General features: G+C 42.5%; 1 protein-coding gene across 2 annotated transcripts in view; it reads left to right on the top strand.

Annotated features, from left to right (window-relative positions):
• LOC115096933 (annexin A1-like) overlaps positions 1-12,956 on the top strand; it is a 55,678-nt gene that overhangs the window by 17,399 nt on the left and 25,323 nt on the right. For both annotated transcript variants that reach the window (XM_029612250.1, XM_029612258.1), the window contains exons 3-7: positions 3,505-3,595; positions 3,976-4,070; positions 7,486-7,599; positions 7,912-8,002; positions 12,304-12,383. In XM_029612250.1, the coding sequence (XP_029468110.1) occupies positions 3,505-3,595; positions 3,976-4,070; positions 7,486-7,599; positions 7,912-8,002; positions 12,304-12,383 (471 nt within the window). The remainder of the gene's footprint in view (positions 1-3,504; positions 3,596-3,975; positions 4,071-7,485; positions 7,600-7,911; positions 8,003-12,303; positions 12,384-12,956) is intronic.

The raw sequence follows: 12,956 nt of genomic DNA, 5'->3' as shown, positions 1-12,956 counted from the left end.
GCCCTATTCTACGAAAGATGGGTCGAGATAACGTCTGACAAGTGGGTCCTAACTATCATTCGTGAGGGGTACCATCTGGTCTTCCACATCACCCCTCTGGACAAATTGCCTTGCCACGCCCCCTCCAAGAGGAAAGCAGTGGAAACCACACTGACCAAATTGCTCACCTTAAAGGCCATAACGCTGGTGCCCATGCAACAAAAAAATTCTGGGCACTATTCCATCTATTTTATCGTCCCCAAGAAAGAGGGAACGTTCCGGCCCATCCTGGACCTAAAGTCTGTCAACCGCTACCTGAGGGTACTACACTTCCTCATGGAAACCCTATGCTTGGTCATAAGGGCGGTACAGCTGGGAGAATTTCTGACCTACCTGGTCCATCTCGATCATCAGTGCTTCCTACGTTTCACGATCCTGGACCACCACTACCAGTTCCGGGAGCTACCCTTCAGGCTACCTGGGGCTACCCTTCAGACATTCACCAAAATCATGGTTGTAGTGGCGGCGACTCTGAGGAAAGAAGGAATCCTCGTACATCCATATCTGGATGATTGGTTGATCAGGGCAAAATCGCCAGAGGAAAGTCATCAGGTGACAACCAGAGTCAAGAATCTACTGGAGAACCTCGGGTGGGTTGTCAACACAACCAAGAGCTGTCTGCAGCCCTCCCAATCTCTAGAATACCTGGGAGTCTGGTTCAACACCAAACAAGAGAAGGCCATTCTTCCTCCTACAAGGAGAAGAAAACTGATGAACCAATTGCAAAATCTGCTAAGAGGTTTTCACCCCAAAATATGGGATTGCCACCATGTCCTTGGCCTTATGACATCAATCCTGGAAGTGGTCCCATGGGCAAGAGCTCACACGCAACCACTACAGTGCTCCCTACTGTCAAGATGGAGCCCGATATCCCAGGATTACTCCGTTCGCCTCCAGCTACCGGAGGAAGTGTGGACCCAGCTTCAGTGGTGGCTACAAGAAGACCATCTGAGCAAGGGAGTAAGACTATCTCCACCGACCTGGATCTTGCTCACCACGGATGCGAGCCAATGAAGGTGGGGAGCCCACTGCCAGGAACTGATGGGACAAGGAGGAGTCTGGATGGAACATCAACCGACTAGAAGCCCAGGCAGTCAGGCTAGCCTGCCTACAATTCAGTCACAGGCTCCGGGGTGACTCGGTCAGTCATGTCAGACAACGCCACAACACTTGCCTACAGCAACTGCCAAGGAGGAACCAGAAGCCAGCAATGTCTCTGGAAATAGACCCCCTAATAGCATGGGCGGAAGCTAACCTACAAGGGATCTCAGCCACCTACATCGTGGGAAAAGACACGTCACTGCGGATTACCTCAGCAGAGAGAGTCTAGACCCAAGGGAATGGATGCTGTTGATCACAGCCTTCCAGTTCATAGTAAACTACTGGAGAACACCAGCCATGGACCTTCTGGCAACCCAGTCCAACGCTCAAGTTTCCAAGTTCTTTAGCTGCAGACGAGAACCACAATCCCAGGGGACCGATACCCTCGTTCAGACCTGGCCACAGGAGGACCTGCTGTACGCCTTTCCCCCATGGCCACTACTGGGCGGGACCATCCGCAAGATAGAGCACCACAGGGGGGCTAGTACTTCTAGTGGCCCCAGACTGGACAAGAAGGCCATGGTATGCAGACATGCGAAGACTGCTGGCAGGGAACCCCCTGTGTCTACCCCCACACAGGGACTTGCTCCAACAGGGACCGATCCTCCACGAAGATCCAACTCGATTCTCTTATGGTTTGGCCATTGAGAGGATGCTCCTGAAGAGCAGATACTCAGGGGCGGTTATTGACACCTTGCTCCAACCACGCAAGTTTTCCACATCTCTAACCTACATACGAATATGGAGAATATTCAAAGCCTAGTGCGAAGACCGTGACATCCTCCCATGGACAGTCAAAATTGCCAAGGTCCTGGAATTTCTGCAGGACAGCTTACAGATGGGGTTGTCTCTCAACTCTATAAAGGTTCAGGTGGCCGCACTGGCCTGCTTCAGAGCCAAGGTGGATAGCATCAGCCTAGCTTCCAATCCAGACGTCTCCTGCTTCCTGAGAGGGGTCAAGCAGATCCGACCACCCCTAAAGTGGCCGGTACCCCTATGGAACATCAATCTAGTACTCAATTTCCTATTGGGAGCCTCCTTCAGACCTACCCACGGTCTGTCCCTATGACTTCTAACCTTGAAGACTGCATTCCTAGTGGCAATATATTCAGTCCATTGCATCTCCGAACTTCAGGCACTATCCTGCCGGGATCCATACAGCTATGCACTGTCCCCTCTTTCCTCCCAAAGGTGGTTTCTCATTTCCATCTAAACCAAACTATCTTGCTGCCATCTCAGATGAGCATAGAGACTCGGAAGATTCACACCTTCTTCACCATCTTACCGTTGGCAGACTCCTAGTCTGATACCTGGAAAGATCAGAATCCGTACAAAAGATGGACCACCTATTCATCCTTCACAGCGGGAAGAAACAAGGGGAAGCGGCCTTGCGGGCAACCATAGCCTGCTGGATCAAAGAAGTAATCAAGGTGGCCTACGTAGAGGCAGGCAAGCCCTCCACCTCTATAAGTCAAGGCCCAGGCAGTATCCTGGGCAGAAACAGTCACCTGCTGAGATCTGTCGGGCGGCAACGTGGTCCTCCATTTACGCCTTCTCGAGGTTCTACCGCCTGGATGTCCAGAGCCGGGAGGACACAGCATTCGCAAGGGCAGTACTGTGGGCCACGGGCAGCCTCCCACCCGGTTCGGGAGTAGCTTTTGTACATCCCATTGGTCCTGAGTCCATCTGCTACACACTAGGAAATGAAGAAATTACTTACCTGATAATTTAGTTTTCCTTGGTGTAGACAGATGAACTCGGCATCCTGCCCATGGCTGCCCCAAAATCCAGAAACCTCGGGTGACATTCCCCAAGAGCAAGACAAGCACGGGTAAGCCAGACTTTACCCCTAGTTAAGACACCCATAATTGCCGGGTGTCGGCGTTTCTTGGTTGAGTGCACTGGCGGTCTCCAGCTAGAAACCACATCAACCAGTTCAAGTTAATCAAGTTAACCAAGTTATCCAAACACACATATATCCACAATTGCTTTTTGAGGAGAATACTGAAGAGCAGAGCTTCCTGCATGGGTATATGTACTAGTGCTGACATCAGATTGAAATCTAACTCCTTCTCCATCTGCTATCAGGAGCACACTATACCCATTGGTCCTGAGTCCATCTGTCTACACTAAGGAAAATGAAATTATCAGGTAAGTAATTTCTTCATTTTAAAAAATGACTAAAATTCTTCCTTGTGCATGCCAACTAACTATTGCAGCCTTGCTTGGATAGATGTGTCATTGAGTCTTTAGCCACATGTCTTGTAACACAGCTGAAGTGAAGAGTATTGCAAGGAACAGGGAAAATGTTTCTTATTATAAACGAAAGACAATCTGTTTAATGAGTTGCAATTGCTTCCACAGGCAAAGGATACTGGGCCATCACTTCAAGCATACCCTGGTTTTGATCCTTCTGCTGATGCTGCTAACCTAGATAAAGCAATTAAAGCTAAAGGTAGGAAGTATGACTGTATTGTGTTTTATGATTGATACAGAAGGGCCAAGCATAACTGGCTGTGAAGAAATTTCCCTGCAAACAGGGAAGTTGTTTCAATAAATTGTAAGCATAAATCGGAAAGCATGAACAAGTTGTAGATTAGGAGAGGATTCCAAATTGCCTTTCAAAACACAGTATTTTTGTAAGGCGTTTCAATACTTACTTTTTTGAACGGACATGCCAAAAAAAAAAATAGACAAATGAGAAATAATTTGTATATGCAATGTGATTAATGCATTTTGTGGTTTTTTTTTAACATAGCTGAGAAGAGTTCTTTTTATTTATGGCAGAAACACTGATCAATTTATTTATGCACATTTAATGTTTGGGATGTTCAGGTGTGGATGAAGGCACCATCATAGACATCGTGGCCAAAAGAAACAATGCACAACGTCAGCAGATCAAGACAGCATATCAGCAGGCTACAGGGAAGGTAAGCATTAAATGCGTTAGACACCTGACATCAGTGTTTTAGCAGATTCCATTTGCTCAGGCAGTAATCCTATGTAACAAATCGGCCATAATGCATTCCATGAGTTGTGTGAGATGGGACTTATTCACACCTCGAAGAGCTTTAGCAGTCCCAGGATAAAAGTTCAGTACCTGCTTCTTGTGAGAAGTATGCTGCAGTAGATAAATTCAATTAAAGTTTTACGTAATTAAGAAATGTCCTGGGATCAACCCCCACTTAACACACAAACAGATGTGGCTTTTTAAGATCAAAATGTAGAGACCAATATTTAAAATCTGGGATATTCAGTGGGTTAAATATTCCACTAAATATCCACAAATAAAGAGATTTGGCTAACCATAGCCGATGACTTTAAACCTTATCAGCTATTATTTTGAATATTGCCAATTTAGGTATAAAGTTATCCAGCTAAGATCAGCTAAATAGCTTCAGCCGTAACCAGCTATATTCAAAAGAATATAGTGGGTTAAGTTACAAAGTGCAGGGTTTAAAAAAAAAAAAAAAGATTGTGGCCCCAACACAGCCCTCCTCTTCCCCGCCACATGAGCTCCAACTGCTCAGCCCTGCTGGGCCTGCAGCCACTTCACCAAAACTCCCTCCATCTTCTTACTTTAAAAATTTAAGGGCCACGACTGTCCGCTGTCCGTCCCTTCTCCCTGTCCCCAGGTCCCATCTAATTAGTTAGAAATCCATACTTTCCAGGACTCTCCTCCTCCCCCACACTCCATTCTTACACTCCCGCCCTCCTGGTACCTTAATTCAGTTCAGTCTTCAGCCTGGGCCTGGTGCTTCTGCCTTTTCTAGGTAGCTATGTTGAAAGCGTAGGGCTTTCTAGGGAGCTACATTAGAAGGGTTGATGTGTGTGTGTGGGGGGGGGAGGGGGAGGAGAGTATAATTTTGAAGTAATTAGAGGAACCCAGGAGCAGAAGAAGAGGGGAGGGATAGTGATCAGCACCAGTCCCATTTGCTTTATGATGGTCTTTATATGTTTAAAGTAATGAAATGGAGGGGGTTTTTGGGAAGAAGGCTGCAGGCTCGGCTCAGCAGGCCCTAGTAGTTGGAGCTTGGGTGGTGGGGAGGAAGGACGTTCTTAGGCCAGTTGGCCTGTGACCTTTTTTTTTTCTTCAATCCCTGCACTTTGCCACTTAACCAACTAGTTATAAGTTATGTTCCCAGATAACTTTAAACTTGCTCTCAGACATGTCTTAAGTTAGCCAAATAACTTATTCAGCTATCTCAACCCTACCTCTAATATCCCCAAAATGCTGTTTTCTTATCTGGCTAAATCTTAGCCAAATAAATCAGCCAGATAAGTAAGGGGAATATTCAAAACTAGTCATTTATATGAATAACTTGTGAGTTATCCATATAAATGGTTTTGAACATTGACTTTGTAGTCTTTAATGAGGTAATTTTCAGTAGGGTGGGCTAATTGCCAAGTATGCATAAATATTTGGAGACATGTACTTAACAGATAATTTTCAAAGAGCAACAAGTATGTGTGTGTGTGGAAGTAGTGTGCTTTTTGCACCTGCTATCTATGCGGACAGCCAGTCAGGAGTTAAAATGACAGACAGGGTATTTGAAAACCAAACACATGCACGCTGTTTTCCTCCGCTGGCCTAAATGCTCTCTCCCCCCCCCCCCCCCCCCCCAGGAATACCTCTTTTTAACTTGCCTAAAAAATGTGCATACAGTGGGAGCCCTCGAGCACTTACAGCCAACCTGAGGAGATCAATTTTCAGCCAGATCAGTTTCACATGGCTTTAAAAATTGTCCTCTTATTGTGCATTCAGCCATTTCATCAACAGTGTCAGTGCACTTCAGAGCATTTTGTGATCCCTTGTTCTTAAGTGTCTCAAGATGTACGTTTTAAGGAGTTTCATGTGTGGTCACATGATACCATCCATTAGATCATAATACATGACCTTTCTCATTCCTTCGACAAGATGGCTACAGCTCTACACAATAAAATTAAACATTGTTTCTATTTTTTTAAATTCTATATTAGATTTTATTAACCATTCTATCTGGCTTGGTGCCCTCTTGCTGAGTACTATTGATAATATGTCCCATGTATGATCTCTCACTTCAGAAGTGAACTTTTCTTGCTCTTTTCTCTGGGATTCTTTTTGCTCTACATTCTGTCATTCACTTTTATTTTCCATGACACACATCTACATTCTACATAAAAGGCAGCTCACTCTCAGGATTATTGCAGAGAGAGAGATATAGAGTCCTTAAACTGAGTTGGTTGTAACTTACAAGAGAAGTTTGGGCACAGTAAAATCATATTTTTGTTTTTAGATACATCTCTCATTTAACTTTCTCTGAGATAATCCTGAAATACATTCTGCTTTAGTTTCAGATCCATTACCTAACATCTGTTTAAAAGTCAGCTGGAATGCATTTCAAACTCACTTGTGGGAAAGCTGCATGGCATGTCAATGTAATATCTATATAGATATATATGTATTAAATGTCTTACATCCTTAACTACAGTATTACAGGTCGGCTACTGAACCACTAAATAGCAATATGCTATCATATCATCATGATTCAGACATAGCTGTTGAATCCACAGAGGACTTTGGGAGGACATAATTAAAAACAATAGATTCCCTATATTGTGTTTGTATTGTCAGAGATGTAAGTCTAAGGATCAGATTTCCCATTCTGTACGTATCAGAAAGAAATCTTAGTAAATCAGGCCCCAGCTTTTTAAAGCATTTCTAATAACAGCCTGTTGGGTAAAAGGACACAAAAGAAAAACACCCCTTCCACCATTCAGTACCAGACACCATTAATTGTGTTTTTGTTGACTTTCAGGTAAGATGACCTTAACTTGAGGGACATAACTGCCTTTGAAATAATAAAAAAGCAGAATTTTTTTTTTTCAGAAATAAAAAAAAAATTCAGTCAAGCACTAAGAATGTAAATTGGTAGAAAAGACTCATACAGATTGAGAAGGAAACCCCTATAAGACTGGATGCTATTAATACAGGAAGGAGGATAGAATATTTTGATCCCCTACTTTCTGTGGGGAAAGGAGTAGATAACTTTAAGATGGTATATCATTTTGATCCATGTACTGACAGAAGTTTGTTTTCATATACCTTTAAATCTTCAGCATTTACAGTTACATATGACTATCTCTTGTTTCTATTCAACTGGCAATTAAAAAGAATTAGCTTTCAAATCAATGCCCACTAATTGTATCTGTACAACCAGTGTAACCTTCAATGATGCCATATCCTGTGTTAATGCTATTAGATGCTGGCAGTATCTCAAAGGACTGTTATTGCTCTGTCTGAACTCCCTTCCTCCCCAGAATATTAAACTTGAGCTATGTGCATCATGTTCTGATTTTTTACAGTCTCTGGATGATGCACTGAAAAAAGCCCTCAGTGGCCACTTGGAAGAGGTCGTTCTGGGTTTGATGAAAACACCTGCTCAGTTTAGTGCACATGAGCTCAAGTGTGCAACAAAGGTAATTAAATCTTCTATGTGAAATTCAGAAAGCTAATTTAAAAAAAAACACAAAGTAAAATTACTACTAATTTTGAATTCTTTCACAACTTTCTTGCATATATCTATAATTCTTAAGTTGGACATAAGTTCTTGTTTACAATTTTGCATTAAGCAAGTAATGCGATATAAGCCAAACTTAATTATGATGACTGATAAATTAACATGTGCACAAGCCTCACAGATTTGTATCCAAGTGTGCTAGTTTACATATGTTTTTCCTTGCTGTATGCCATCTCATTATGGAATAGATTCAATATACCATTTTTCACAGGGTCTTGGTACTGACGAAGACACTCTGATTGAGATTCTGGTATCAAGCACCAACTCAGAGATGAGAGATATTAACAGGGTTTACAAGGAAGGTAAGCTAGGACTTAGTCCCAGTGTAAGCTGTTAAAGTAGGAAATGTTAATCACCAGGAAAAAAGAAAATGATTTCTCTTCTGGGAGGATATTTGTGTTCTTCACATCAGCATTTTAGTTTAACCAGTGAGTGTCTGCCACAGACTTCAATTCTACAACTAGATGTGTGCTAAAAATTATTCATCGGGATAAATTAACATAGAATAGAGCCAAGTATTTTCTGGTCTGTACTGCAAAAAAAAAAAAAAATTGGCTTGTAATTGGCAATTTACTTCTCAGGAATTATGCCGGCCTAAATAGTGTTAACAATGTAAAATAAGTGCAGTTCCTGGATTTGAGTTATTTAAGGCTAAAAGGTGGAAATATTGGAAAATTAAATATCACTATTCGCAGAAACATACATCAGAGTGCATGGCTTGAAGGAACTGGAACATACTTTCCATTTTAGTGCCTCAGTCCATGTACTCTGACGCTTCTCTTCTGATGTACTCTGTTTTGTCACACTGAAAACCCAGAGTATAATAATTTCACAGGTTCACGTACTGCACCAATAAACACTGGGAAACCACTGGAGAGAATTTCAGGGAATTATAGTGGCAGTCAACATCCCTCTATTACTCTTTGTTGCAGTATTAGGGCTGGAATTATTAGGACTTTTTCCCCATTTTGTGCCTATGGGAAAAGAGCTTAGTAAATCAGGCCCTTGGTAAGTTACTGAATCTTTCTTTCAATATTAACCATGGCAAATCTGTGTATGCTGTATAAGAATTGAATGCCAGCTTCCACTGTCATGTGCCTGCTTCTGATCGCCATGACTTCTCAACATTATCACGTTCATGAACAACTTTCCTTGATTTCCTACGACAAAGTATGGAAATTAGTAACTCTGGGCAACTATTTGCCAGCCTTCCACATAACGTGAAGTATTTTGTGTGCATTTCATTTTATGACTGAAAGTTTAAATTCTTTGCCCCTCCCACCCCCACCCTGCAAACCTGAACACAAAAAATGCTTTAGCACGTGCACTATTGGTTTTAATAGTAGCAGAGTCAAAGGACAGAGGGAAACAAACAAAGGGAATGCCAATGTGACCTTCAGGTTTCAGTCTGAAAGCGTATTTTATGACCTTACCTCCCAGCAACGCTGAGAAATAATATCATCGGGCATCCCAGCTGAAGGAAGCCAGCTGGCTCTAAGAAAGATTAAGCAAGCTTTGGAGCTAAAGATAAAAAAAAAAAAAAAGAATAAAAGGAAATGCAAAATGTATTTGGTGCAATATGTCCATGACCTGATGAAAAGAATAACTCTCAAACTTGAATCTGGCTTTATTTCTACATATCCAAATAGACTAACATGGCAACCATAATACTTTGTATGGAATAGGTTAGAAAGGGAGCTCAGGAGAGAGAGACTGCGGAACACCTGCACCCTTAATCGGAGTAAAGACCTACCCGGAATAACCTGAGACTCATCAGTGGGATCACGGTGAGAGGACCCGACCCTCCCCTCACGGCTGAGAGTGGGAGGAGTCCGAGTGACGTCAGAGGGGGGCGACTGCCCATAAGAACACGGGCAGACGGCGCAGACCCTGGGAGCTCAGGAGAGAGAGACTGCGGAACACCTGCACCCTTAATCGGAGTAAAGACCTACCCGGAATAACCTGAGACTCATCAGTGGGATCACGGTGAGAGGACCCGACCCTCCCCTCACGGCTGAGAGTGGGAGGAGTCCGAGTGACGTCAGAGGGGGGCGACTGCCCATAAGAACACGGGCAGACGGCGCAGACCCTGGGAGCTCAGGAGAGAGAGACTGCGGAACACCTGCACCCTTAATCGGAGTAAAGACCTACCCGGAATAACCTGAGACTCATCAGTGGGATCACGGTGAGAGGACCCGACCCTCCCCTCACGGCTGAGAGTGGGAGGAGTCCGAGTGACGTCAGAGGGGGGCGACTGCCCATAAGAACACGGGCAGACGGCGCAGACCCTGGGAGCTAAGGAGAGAGAGACTGCGGAACACCTGCACCCTTAATCGGAGTAAAGACCTACCCGGAATAACCTGAGACTCATCAGTGGGATCACGGTGAGAGGACCCGACTCTCCCCTCACGGCTGAGAGTGGGAGGAGTCTGAGTGACGTCAGAGGGGGGCGACTGCCCATAAGAACACCGGCAGACGGCGCACCGCCGCCGTCGGCGCGCGCTGCATAAGCCGCGCGCTCCGTAAGGGGCGCGCGGCTTTGGTCGGCTTAGGCCGGCGAAGGCGAGAAGGCGCCCACCCCCCTTGACGTGGAACGAGTTGCAAGTGGAGACCGTATCTCTCAATCGTTATTATATGATCTAACAGGAACTGTGAGTAAAAGCTTCTTATTGTTTTTGGAGATATTACTTCGTTACAATATAGGATATGCCGCATACCAAGCGGAAGGGGAGGGTTCGCCCGGATACCTCGACCCCGGTCAACCCTACCCCAATGCAAACAATATTGACAAACTTTTACCCACCAGTAGATCAAATGTCCTCGGAGAATCCCGCTATACAGGTGTTAGGAGAGCAAACTACACCTATATTGGGAGAAGTGAGCTTAAGTCCCGGGGCTCCAACTACTCCTCCACCTCCGAGAGGCGATATTAACACTGAAGTCCTTGGATCAGCTGAAACTCGGATGCCGATGACACAGCTGAACTTGTTCGAGGTGGACTCTAGTGTTATTATGCATAAGCAAGATCAGGGTAAGGAACATGGAGTTCCTTCCCCCAAAGAGAGAAAGGGAGTTGGTGAAATCTTGGAAAGTTCCAAGGTTTCGTTTTCATCTATAGGAATGGCATCAACCCCTCCACTGGGGAGTATCTTGACTCCATTGTTAGCTAACGCATCTTCCTCTTCATCATTACCCGAGGCCCAACCTGGCAATCATAAAACAGTAACTGTGGATACGCTCTGGCGTGCCATGAGTGCATTACAAAATAATATCTTGAAATTGGATAATAGTATAAAGGAAATGCAAAATATATTGGTAAATTTATCCCTATGTTGATTAATTATGGAGTAGCAATAAATAAAGTACAAGAGAATATTTCTTCTATAGAAAAAGTGCAAGCAACAATTATTAAAGGTGAAACAGTTTTAAGTAAAAAAGTTGAAATATTGGACAATCAAGTTAGGTATTCTAATTTAAGAATAGTGAACTTCCCTAAGTGTAAAATGATATCACCTAAGGAACAGTTAAACTACTGTTCGGAAATTTTATTATGGCAGCCTGAACAGTTTCCGTCAATAATTAATGTATATTTTGTGAATCAAAAGAAAACAAATGATGTGGACCAAATAGAAGGGTCTCTGAACCTAACAGATTTAATTGAGACATCATATACTGCCCAAGTAGAGTCAAGAGGAACACTATTGGTAAAATTTGAGAAGTCTCTAGATAGAGATAGGGTATTAAAAGCTTTTATGGGAAAACGTTCAGCTCTCTACTTGGGTCAAAAGATCTGGATATATCCAGATGTCTCTAAGGAGACACAGGAAAAAAGGAAAAGATTCATTCTATTGGCCAATTTAGCAAGGACACAGGGAATACAAATAATAATAAGATTTCCATGTAAGTGTGTCTTGAGAGTTGATGGAGTTAGATACGTTTATTATGATCCTATCCATTTAGAAAAGTTTTTAGAAAGTCGGAGAAACCCAGTGGCTGGAGATGCCATAACTTAATTGCCAGTTGGAATGAAATAAGTAAAATATGTAAAATCTACAATCCTGTTAGCTTTGAGTAGTTAATATTGAATATATAAATTTGCTCAGAGCTCCTCCATTAGTTTTGTACCAGGTGACAAGATATGATACAAATATGATATTATGATGTTGTTTTTGTGAGGTTATTTGGTTTTGTTATGGAATATCATGCCACCTTAAAAAATGTTGTAAATTTTGAATGTTATTCAATGTAAGTTGAAAAACTCATAAATAAAGAATTTAAAAAAAAATAGGTTAGAAATGCCAAGGGTTTTAACCTCATCTCCAGACTGGGAAAGAAAAGGAGCTTTCTAACTCTGCACAGAACTTCACTGCTTTGTTATCACTATCTCTACCAACTTCTTTAGAGAACATAGTCATTTACAATAAAATAGCTTTCTAAATTGAAACACAAATATTGCTTGGATTTTGCTAAGTATTTTGGAGGTGGCCCAACTGGTTTGACATCCAGAATTCTTCTTTTCCCAAATTCTTGTATGTCATTGAAAACTCTATTTTAGATATCCATTAGGTCTGAACGTGTTTAAATGGTGGTTTCTTTATTTCAGAGTTTAAAAAAGATCTGGCAAAAGATATTGCCTCTGATACATCCGGTGCATTCCAGAAGGCACTACTTACATTAGTGAAGGTACAGTATAACATGCCCCCATGACTTAGTCTTTACCTGCAGAGATATCTGGGCTGTATTTCTATGGCTAATGTTAATAAGATATTAGCAAAAAAAAAGACTTATGACAGTAGTTTGGTCAGATGACAGCACATTCTTTTTCATTTGTTTAATTGTATGCATGGTTTCAAATCAAAAAAAGCAAATGTGCACACCTTCTTAAATATTTAATACCAAAAAGTGGATATATATATAAAACAGAAAACCACTCTAATGTCAACCATTTAGCAGTCACAATGTTTGTACAATATTAAAATTTAAATAGATACCTGCAGATGTTAACAAGTAGGAAAAGCAAAGTTAAGTTTTTAATAGTTTCTGAAGTGTAATAGGTCACTCTCAGCTTTGAGTGAATCAGGGAGCTCATTCCACAATAAAGGACCAGCATCAGCAAAGGTGCATTCTCTGGATTCTTTTAATTGAATCTGTTTATGTGAAGGTTAAAATCATTTGAAGGAAGAGTGCAGCTAGGCCATTGAGTAACTTAAAGGCTAGCATGAGAATTTTGAACCTAATACACCAAAATACAGGAAG

Source organism: Rhinatrema bivittatum, chromosome 1 (assembly GCF_901001135.1).
Source record: "Rhinatrema bivittatum chromosome 1, aRhiBiv1.1, whole genome shotgun sequence".
Classification (NCBI taxonomy): Eukaryota; Metazoa; Chordata; class Amphibia; order Gymnophiona; family Rhinatrematidae; genus Rhinatrema; species Rhinatrema bivittatum.
This window is presented reverse-complemented; position numbering and strand designations above follow the sequence as displayed.